At 47.4% G+C, this 10,764-nt stretch overlaps 1 protein-coding gene across 1 annotated transcript; it reads left to right on the forward strand.

Annotated features, from left to right (window-relative positions):
- The first annotated feature begins 2,031 nt into the window (after positions 1 to 2,031).
- On the forward strand, positions 2,032 to 7,424 carry pus7l (pseudouridine synthase 7 like). Its single transcript, XM_076030285.1, has 10 exons — positions 2,032 to 2,222; positions 2,464 to 3,285; positions 3,969 to 4,128; positions 4,381 to 4,588; positions 5,238 to 5,336; positions 5,465 to 5,546; positions 5,630 to 5,795; positions 6,016 to 6,145; positions 6,680 to 6,733; positions 6,830 to 7,424. Exons 2-10 carry the CDS (start codon positions 2,502 to 2,504, stop codon positions 7,214 to 7,216), a joined length of 2,070 nt encoding a protein of 689 aa, XP_075886400.1. The 5' UTR covers positions 2,032 to 2,222; positions 2,464 to 2,501; the 3' UTR covers positions 7,217 to 7,424.
- The last annotated feature ends 3,340 nt before the right edge of the window (positions 7,425 to 10,764 follow it).

Here is a 10,764-nt window from a genome sequence, read left to right on the forward strand (position 1 = left end):
TTATTTGTGTAACCTCCGGTCCAGCTGCAGGCAGTTGACGGATATTAACATTAACTCCGTCACGCCAATAACCGTCACCTTTGCCTTAGCGAGAGGGACACTCAATGCAAAGAACACACTTTGTGCTTATTTCACAATTTGGCGTGAAATTAATTTGTACTGGTAGGAACTGGAGTTTAAGCAGAGAAGCATCATGGACCCAATCAAAAGTACATCAACGCTTTAGAGGGGAAGGTACAAGAGATGGAGAGGGCTGAAAAAAAATTAAAGCACGTTGAAATAATGCTGTTAAAATCAAGGAGGCATTCCGTGACCATGAAGAGAATGACAAGGAGAGAAAAAGAAAAAAAAATAAGTTTTTTCTTCCTTTTTGTGTTGTGCCTCTGAACCAGTGGGTTTGGCTTCCCGTAAAGCGCCGCCATCGCCACATTGGAACAAAGGAAGCAGTGAGAGCGGGCATCCCATGACCTCTTTGAGACCCACACTCATCCATATATTCATTTATCTGGTCCACACAGACACACGCCTATGCGTTTCCACTCTTCACCATGATGGAAGCGTGTTCATCGTACTGTTTGGAGCATTTTCCACTGGGGATCCCCTGCTAACCACCACCACCACCACCACCACCTTTTCGGTTCGAGTCTCAGCTGTGCTGCACTCCAACATCTGTCAGACGTCAAAACAAAGAGACAGTCTGTTGTGCAGAAGTCGTGGGTTGACAGGAAGCGAGGAGCGGCCGAAGTCTATAGGTTTAGGTGCTCGCTCCGCTGTGCAGAGATAGAAGTATAATAAAGAGTTTGTTTTTTCTGTTCTGTTTTCTGAGAATCAGCCAGTCCCCTCCTGACACACACACACACACACACACACACACACGTTCAAGATCGTCATCAGCAGACCAGATATCACCAGCTCACTGCAAAACATCACTGAGAATTAACAGCCAATGTCACAGAGGTCATTCGACAACACTGCTCTGAGCAAAATGTTACTGAAAACTAGTTGGTGTGAGAAGGCTGCTGAGATCACAACTGATTCAGAGTTGGCTTTCATAACAGTGTGAAACATATAATGCAGGCTAAGGGTAGGGTTTTGTTGCCAGGCGCAACCAAAACGTAGATCTTGGTGTGGACAGAATCTATGTTAGGATAAACAAAAATCCGAGAAGACAGTCTGTGTCAAAGTCAAAGGGATGAAGGGAAGAAAAACAGGGGCTGACTGGAGGACCGGAACAGCAGGGTACAAACCCAGGAACCCAGAAGCCGAGTTAAAAACAGCCGAGAGCAGAATACCAGCGGATTATGCAGAGCAATGAAATTAAAATAGTTATTGCAATAACAAAATAGAGCTTGGAGGTGTTTTTAGTGACCTCAGAGCGATTTCAAATACATTTCAGTGTCCTTTGTGACCCCGAAAAACAGAAATAATTACCCAGAAAAACAGAGCTTTTTTTTTTTTTTTTTCCCCGAAGTGAATGCAATACGCTTCCGTAATAAATGAAAAATTTACAATACAAATATTTTCTATGACTCTTGTTACAGCTCACAGTCGCCCTGTCAGCCGTTTTAAAGGCCCATGGGATTTTCTTTGCTGCAGTACCTCGTTCTTATAATACATCCATGATTTTAGCCCATCATTTTTGAAAGTTAGCAGGGGAAAGGATGGATATTACATATTCAGAAATTAGATATATTATATTATATCTAATTTCTGAAACCCAAACTGTGTGACCTTTCAAGTATTATCATTATTAATATTATTATTATTATTATTATTATTATTAGTAGTAGTAGTAGTAGTAGTAGTAGTAGTAGTAGTAGTATTAATATGAGTAGTAGTAGTAAAAGTAATATTTATATATATTTTTTTTTGGGGGGGTATTTAACAAAAGAAAAGAAAAGAGCAAAAGACACACACACACACACACACACACACACACACACACACACACACACACACACACACACACACACACACACACACACACACTCCAGTCCATCGGTCCCTTTAAGAAAAGTCACGTGACGCTCACATGACGCGGAAGCACTCGCTCGAGTTGTATGTGTTTGTGTGTTTACATCGACCGCACGCGGACTAGTCCACCACAGATGACTTAGCGAGCAGTTAAGGGTTTATTATCGCGTAATAACACGCCAGTTTGCTGTCAATGGCCCAGAGCTGCGCCGCTTTATCTGTTTGAACAAACGAGGCAACAGAACGAGGTAGGAGACGCAAGACACAGATATTATCGCGAAAAAACACTTGTTATTTCGCATATTTAGGGACATTACGGTAGGTCGGGCGGGTTGTTGTGCATGTTCAAGTCGATGCCCACGGTGAAGTAAAGACGCCTGCATTTTCCCCTTTAAGTTGCACAAAGTAGTTATAAGGGGGGGAAAAAACAGCTTCCGCCCGCTCCTGACGTTTTTCTTGTGTGTGTGTGTCTTCCCGACTTTGACCCAGAACTGAGGAGAACTCCGGATTGTTTGGATGAAGTGACCATGAAGCAGGAGAGTGATGCTGCGAAGGTCCCTGAATGCTTCATATCCAACCACGAGGGTTTCTACGGCACCATTAAAAACTTGACCAGAGACTTTGTGGTGACCGAGATCGACGCCGGCGGACATCGAGTCAACGCTGCAGCATCAGCACCTGCATCGGCACCGACACCTGCTGCCTCCGTCGCCTGTCACACCAGAGCGGAGCTCCGGGATGGATGCCAGCACCCGCAGGAGGCCGACCCAGAGGCGGCAGACTGCGGCGCCGAGGTCACGCCGGGCAGCTTCGACCTGAGCGTGATCCTCGGCCAGTCGGTCAGCGAGGAGCTGGAGCACTTTGTGCTGACGCTCAAGGAGGAGAAGCCCAGCAGCAAGCAGGAGCTCTCGCTGGGCTGCTTCGCCGACAAGCACCACCGGGCCAACGTCCACCGGGCCGTCAGGCACCGCTTCCCCTTCCTCATGACCGTCACCATCCAGCCTGAGATCCGGGTCAGGGAGGACCCGGACTACCGGGAGCTGTCGCGCCTGGTGACGGACGACGAGGCCGAGGACTTCTTCCGCTTCGTCGACGCCAAGGTGCGCGGCTCGTCCTACACGTTCGGCCCCGACGACAGCAAGGAGCACCGCACGGCCGTCCACCACTTTGTGAGCCGCAGGTTCGGCAAGCTGGTGGAGGCCAAGAGCTTCAGCGACCGCGGCACCACGGCCATCTCGGTCCGGCTGCGGGAGCAAGGGAGGCCGAAGAAGAGGAGCTCCGACGAGCGCAGGGACGAGGACGTTTACACCGGTTAGGTCGCATCGTCTGAGATTCTGGGATCTGATGTCTTACCCACCTTCAGATGTCTGTCTTTCATCCGGCGCTCCAGCGGCGCAACCGCACATGATTCATCATCCAAAAGTGCTCCATGAAAACAGTATTCAGCCCTTTGTTTAAAGCCACCTGCAAAAATGCTCATTTTTAGCCGTCTGCTAGAAGCTTTTGTGGCACCTTCAGCGTGCCGCAAGGTGACAGAAACAAGGCAGTCACACAACATTTGGGTTGTTGTCACTCTACCCGGGACAGGTGTCAGCGCCCCATGTGACGTCACATGGGGCTGGCCTTGCTCGTTTCAGCGCGCGCTTTCTGAAAAGCAAAGCAGGCAAGACAGAGACGGGGAAAAAAAGGTCTGGCTCAAGGTCAAGTGAATTTTCGCACAATAGAAGAACCTTTGTTGTCCTTTTCCTCATCTGCCATTTGGCTCTGATTCTTTGTCATTTTCAGCCATCAGGCTCAGACAGCAGGTTAGAAGTAGAAGAATCACTCCCTAAGTGCACTCAGAAAGTGTGTCCCCCCCCGCCCCCCCCCTTCCCCACAGAGAGGAAAACATCTAATCTGACTCAGAGGAGTCCTAACAGGATGGTGGAGGGTGTGGAAACCTCTACATACACTCGTCCGCTTTGCTTCAAGTCACGTTTCTTGTGGTCTCGCAGCTTTCACCCTGTGCAAAGAGAACCTGGAGACCCTGGAGGCCATCAGCTACATGGCAGCAGCTCTCGGGGTCCTGCCGTCGGACTTCACCTACGCCGGGATCAAGGACAAGAGGGCCGTCACGTACCAGTCCATGGTAGTCAAGAAGGTCTCGCCTCAACGGTAGTGCTCAGAGTCTTTTGCGGGTTTTTGTCCTTCTTTTTTTTTTATGGTTTTACAAACTCGGGCAATGAAGTAAAAAACTTCAAAAAAAGAAGAAAAGAAAACAGGGCAAGATTATTTGTTGCGGTTTGAATTTGTGCAGTGAAAAAAATCACTTTGATCCCCTTATTGTGTGTGTGTGTGTGTGTGTGCGTGTGTGTGTGTGTGTGCGTGCGTGTGTGTGTGTGTGTGTGTGTGTGTGTCTCTCATCAGATTGGAGGAGAAGAGGGCGGAGCTGGAGAGAAGAGGGATGAGCCTGTCCCAGATCCGCTCTGTGGGCGAGCCCCTCCGGCTCGGGCAGCTGCGGGGGAACCACTTCGACCTGGTGGTCCGCGACCTCCGACCTCACGCGCGCTGCTCGGGCGCCAGCGCGCACGCCCGCCTGGCTGCGCTGATAAAAGAGGCAGTCGAGAACGTTGAGGTGGTTTTCTTAAAAGCAACCAACAAACATAAAAGAAAAAGAAAAGAAAAAAAAGCTCTTCTTCTTTTTTTTCTTTCTGTATTTGCTTTGCACAAGGCTGTAAACAGAGGGCTAAATACGTCCCAAAAGGTGCCTAAAGCGGCCTTATATTTGCTCTCTAACTTGTGCGTTTCTGTGGTAGTGACAAAAGCTACGTAATTGGTCTAGTTTTAGACAGAAGGTGGATTCGGGGTGTTGTTATTGTCCCCAGTCAGATCATTTCCTGCGCAGCCTGTTCCCCACATGCTCCCGCTCATCCCTCTGAACCATGCAGCAGGCCCAGCTGCACTCCCGAAAAAATCTCAAAATTGATGAATAGGCCATTGTGGTGACCCGGTCACATGGCTCCCCCCGCAATTGAGCTCGAACATGAAAAGTGATGCATGTTTTGACCTCTGTCTCACACACACACACACACACACACACACACGCGCACACACACACGCGCGCACACACACTGGATTACCGAACGTGGTTTAAATCATCTGCTCCACCTTGAGCCTGTGAGAATTTAACTCAATCCAGCCTGCGACTGTCTCTGCGGAACCCTCTCGAGACGCCGCTCAGTGTGTGTTTTTTTTTTTTTTCTTCCCCTTTGTGCTCCTCGCAGGCGAGAGGTTTCGTCAACTACTACGGGCCGCAGAGGTTTGGCAGCGGGCAGAGCGTCCAGTCGGACCGCGTGGGTCTGGCTCTGCTCAAGGAGGATCTGGTAAGTGCTGCCGACGATTATTGGCAACATGAACCAGGCGCCGCCGCGGTCGTGGGGAGCTGCTGCGTTGAGAGGCAGAGCAACACTTGAAAGCCTGATTCGTGTGTGTGTGCGTGCGTGCGTGTCAGGTGGCTGCTGTGCGGCTCTTCTTCACCCCAGAGGAGGACGACGACGCTCAGAATCGTGCCAAGAGGCACTTCCTCCAAACAGGTGAGAGTGGGAACGCCAAAAAAAAAAATAACACATTCAATTCCCATTTTCCCGATGTTTCCTTCCCTGCTCCCTCGCCTCAGAAAACGCCAAGGAGTCGCTGGCGCTCATGCCGCTGTCCAAGCCCCGGGAGCGGCTGATGCTGCGCGCCCTGAATCGGTACGGCACCGGTCCAGACGGCTGCGCGCAGGCCTGGCTCAGCCTCCCGCACAGCATGAGGGTCTTCTACCTGCACGCCTACTGCAGCAGGTCAGCTGCGAACAGCTGCACGCGCACACACAACACAACATTATCTCCTTTTTCATGGCAGTCTAAGAGAATTAAGGCATGTGTTGTTTTTATCATTCTCCAGCGTATTTTTTTTAATTCCTTTCTAAATTAGTGAATTAAGTTGTCTCGCCACACAGTAATTCACTCCTTGCTCTCCTCGTTTCTTCATGCTGATTTTTTTTATATCTGTGCCCGCCAGAGTTTGGAACGAGGCGGCGGCCCACAGGCTGAGCACGCTGGGCTTCGCCGCCCGGCGAGGAGATCTGGTGTGGCTGCAGGGGGAGCGCGGCCGAGCGGAGGACAACGCGGCACCAACAACTTTGCCTCAGGTGACAGGGGAGTCGGGGGAGGAGGAGCAAAAAACACGCAGCGACTCTCTGACATTCAGAATCCACTTTTATCCGATCATCAGTCCGCCAAACCACGCGCTAACAAATTTCTGGGAATGAGGAAATGACCCGAGTGGTGCCCGGTTAGGAGCGGTGAGAATGCATCACTTTGACTCAATTTCGTCCGGAAAAATGGGGTCATGAGAGGATCGGTTTGTTTCCTCGGGGTTTGAGCCCTTTGCTCCACAAGTGTCTGGAAATCAGCCCTTTGTGATGCCACAAAAGAGCACTGAAACTGAAGAGCACTGGGGGAATAACAAAAAACAAAATCAGTTTTAGCAGGAAGCTCGAATAAGACATTTTAAAAGGAGGCTGTATAGAGAGCACTAAATATGGTGCTTTCTGGGGACCTGCAGTGTTTTGTTTTGCATAATACAAATCTTCTCCACTACAGTCTGGGATGAAAATATAAATGTGCAGAAGGTCGAACCTGCACAAGTTGTGAACTTTCTCTCCTTTCTGCTGCTTTCAAAGATCCACGTCGTGACGGACGAAGAGGAGCGACAGGGCGCGTACTCTCTGGGCCAGGTGTGAGGTTTACAGAATATTCCAACTTTAAATCGCCACTCTGACATCTCTATGACTCCCCCACGTCCGTGCTTGACCTCTACCCTTCCCTCCTAGGTGTTGCTGCCGATGCCGGGAAACACGGTGAAGTACCCCGAGAACGATGTCGGGTCCTGGTACCAGCAGCGACTGGCGCAAGACAGACTGGATGACTGTCGCTTCAGGGTCAGCAGCCTGAAGCTAAATCTGCCCGGCTGCTACCGCCCCCTGCTGGCTTTCCCACGTAACCTCCGCTACCGGCTGCAGGGAGCAGTTTCAGGGGAAGGTGGAAGCAGCAGCGGCAGCAGCAGCAGTAGCAGCAGCAGCAGCAGCAGTTTGGGTGAAGGGCAGGCGAGTGTTCCAGAGAGCAAAGAGGACTCTCCGGCTCTGACGTTGAACTTTGACCTGGACTCATCCTGCTACGCGACCATCTGCCTCAGAGAGATCATGAAGTGTGACCTGTAGGGACTGGAACACCATCACCGCTGGGTTTTGATGATACTTATTCACATTTTTCTAGCCGGCGGCACTCTTCTGTATCTCATTGTTTCGTGTTGTTCGGTATTACTGAGTACTGTATAAAAAAGAAAAAAAAAAAAAGTGAAGCAGACTTGTGAATATGTGTTTTTTTCTTAAAATAAAAACAAAACCATCTGTGATTTCTGATTCGTCATGCAATGTTGATATAGGTGCGTTTGTGTGTACGTGTGTCTTTTGGGCAGAGCAAATGAAAAAATAAGTTGCAGGACGTTCGCTTCACTAACGTATCATTTAATTACACTTAGAAATACATTCCATATACTTATTACATATTCATTTGTAGGGGTTGAAAGGAACACTTGGAAATATAAGTAGGTATTTGAAAAAAAAAAAAGTCAAACTTGATTTAAACCTAAAGTTCGCTTGATCAATATTATAAAGTAAAAACCTACACACAATTTTGTGGACTCATCTTTTCGAACGTATTTGTAATGACCGTAAAAGGCCACCAGATAGAGACAAAATACGCCAATAGCCGCAAACAACAGCAGTTTCATTTGAACGAAAAACAGCGACGACGTTTCCGCTCAGTTTCACTCCAGAAACCCCCCGAATCGCTTCGATTTCCTCACGTGAAGGTGGGGAACGTTGTGCAAGGAAACAACGTGACGAGAGAGCAAAGCAGGCTGGGGACGATTTTTTTGTAAAAAAAAAAAAAAAAAAAAAAAAGCGACGACCGCACTGAGCTTCAGATGCACCGGCAGACTGTTTGTTTAACTGTGAGCAGTCTGACGAGCGTCCTGACGACGCCTCGGTGTGTTCTGACACGTTCTGTCATTAACGCCAATCCATCACGCTGGCTTGTTGCAAACTGCAAGTGTCTGCCACTGAGACACATTATCACTAAGTAGTTGTGTTAAAGAGTGAGGTTCCCAAGTCTAACAAATGCGTTTCTTTTTTTTCTTTTTTCTTTTTTCTTTTTCCTTTCATGCAATTATCTTCCCGACAGCAAGAAGTTGCGTGTTGTCATTTCATCCTTCATATTTATTGCTTCATTTCTTGGCAGGAAATTGTTTGGCGTCCTGACCCAGTGGCAGTCTCTCTCTGTCTCTCTCTCTCTCTCTCTCTCTCTCTCTCTTTAGGTTTGTCTCTGGATGAATGTGATGAACTGGCAGGGTGTGCTGTTCCTCTCCTCCTTCTGGCCTCCTAGTAGCCCCAATAAATAAATACATGAAAAAATTAAAAAATAAAAAATAAAATAAAATAAAATTCCCATGCCACATTTTAGAAATGGTGCCAAACACGTCACAAAGACATGATTCAGTAACTCCAGCGCCTTTTGGCCCAGATCCAAGTCCTGAGGTTGTATGTAGCACAGAATTTGCTGCCAACTGGTGACATTCATTTTCATGTAGGGGAAGGGGGGGAGGGGGCTTTCCTGAGTAATCCGATGAGGAAATAAATATAACTTGTGATTGTAAAAAAAAAAAAAAAAAAAAAAAACTAAAACAAGGAAATACATTTTGAAAGTATGACAGGTTGTCAAAACAAACAGAGACGACCAGGCTTTCAAGAGAACCGCATCCCTTCTACAACCTCGAGCTGCTGCAGCGTTGTGCTCTGCAATTTCTACTTTGAAATCTCACTCATCCGTCACGCCGAACTCCCAACAGAATGTGCTTTGACCACTTTTAGGATTCACTTTCCATTTAGCGCTCTTTCAGTTTTGATGAAACCATTAAAGCAAGTTCTGCTTGGTGCCCTGGAAAGTGCCCAGGGAGGAAAAGCAAGAGGAACAAGACGCAGCTGCGTGTCCCGCTGCGGCTAATGAGACTAGCGTGTAAGTGGTGGCAGTTTTATCAGAACTGGACAGCATTTTCAAATTAAAGGGGGAGAAAAAAAGGGCACCAGTTCTTTTTTTTCTTCCCCACAGTGAACATGTTTTCACTGTAACTCGTAACTATTTTTGACAGGATACTAGTAAAGGGCTAGCAGCTAGCCGGTACGTGCTGAAGCTAATGCCATCCATAGCAACAGAAAGCCTTGCACTCTAGCGACCAGGCTAAACCAGCAGTTCAATGCTTTTGTTTTTTTTTATATATATATGTATATATATATATATATATATATATATATATATATATATATATATATATATATATATATATATATATATATATATTAAACTAGTCTGTGATAAACAAAGGGTTCTCCCAAACAAAAACATGCAAGAGAAATGCAAAAGATGAAAAAAACTGTGAGCGCGATGCTGTGCCTCTTGTTTCTGTGCAAATAATTCGACGCAATATATGTGGAAATCTTTGCCGCACTCTGGCGGCACAGAGGAGTTTAGAATTTGTGTCCCGTAAACTCGGTCTTGGATCTCACACTGCGGCCAGTGGGAACAGGAATGTGTACGATGTTTTGCTACGCTGTGATTCCTCGATGCAGATAGACAGACAGACAGACAGACAGACAGACAGACAGACAGACACGGCTGACTAACGGCCCCTCATCCCCAGGCGGAGAACCGACAGAAGTTGACCCACTTTGGCAGCGGCGGATGACAACTTTATTACACGTCTCACGTAGCCGAGAAGGCCCGAGCGCAGAGAGGAAGTCACGGGCTGTGAAAGACATGGAGGCGTGGGCCGGGATTTATTTTTCTGTTCCTCGGGTAAAGGAGAAGAAGGGAGAAAAGGAAGGGTTTAGAAAAACTCCGGGGAGTTGGGAAGAGTATTGCTTTCTCTGGCCGGGTGCCCTCGTCCCTTAAATGGCCTTGAAAATATCTCCTCCTGATCAGAATCTCAGCTGCTAAAGGACCCAGAAATCACAGCGACACCAGTTGGAAGAGCAGCCAGACATGCCTCACTGAAAAGAACCTGACTGGAGGTACTTATGGTTGATACCAAAAAAAAAAAAGAAAAAAAAAGTTTGATCCACAGTCTATGTAAAATGTTTGACTTGTAAACTTATGGAAGTATGGAATCAATCTTCTCTTTACTTGACTGGCGGGTGATATTGTACACTTTCGTAAACTTTCAAGCTGCCACGTTAGAGCAAATATCCTTTTTTGCCAAATTCCCAAGGATTTCCAATGTTTTTTTTCACCGGGGCACTTCAGCGGGACGCTGGAATAAAGTCCGAAAAGCAAGTAATTCACCAGACAGACGCTGAGGGAGTCAGAGCACGAGGACAGGGGAGCCGGATTGGCTAATTTTGATGACAGGGGCTGAAGCGAACCCAGATGCACCAAGTTCCAGTCATCACCAAAGTCATTTGGAACGGGTTCCCTCCCCCACATGAAATTCTCATTAAGAAAATGCTCTATAGTCAAGGGAACAATCTTTCATCCTATTTATTTATTCAATTTTTTTTTTTTTTTTTGCCTGGACTTCAGAATACAGAGGCCGGTGTTCACGCAATTAGTGACAAAGCATTTTATTGACTTGCACACGCGGACGCGGACACGTGAGTGGTCGACGAAACTCCTTTAAAAAATGATGAAAAGAACCAAAAAAAAAACAACAACC

The sequence above is a fragment of the Nelusetta ayraudi genome, unplaced genomic scaffold (assembly GCF_046127955.1).
Source record: "Nelusetta ayraudi isolate G7.1 ecotype Tasmania unplaced genomic scaffold, CSIRO-AGI_Nayr_v1 ptg000027l, whole genome shotgun sequence".
Classification (NCBI taxonomy): domain Eukaryota; kingdom Metazoa; phylum Chordata; class Actinopteri; order Tetraodontiformes; family Monacanthidae; genus Nelusetta; species Nelusetta ayraudi.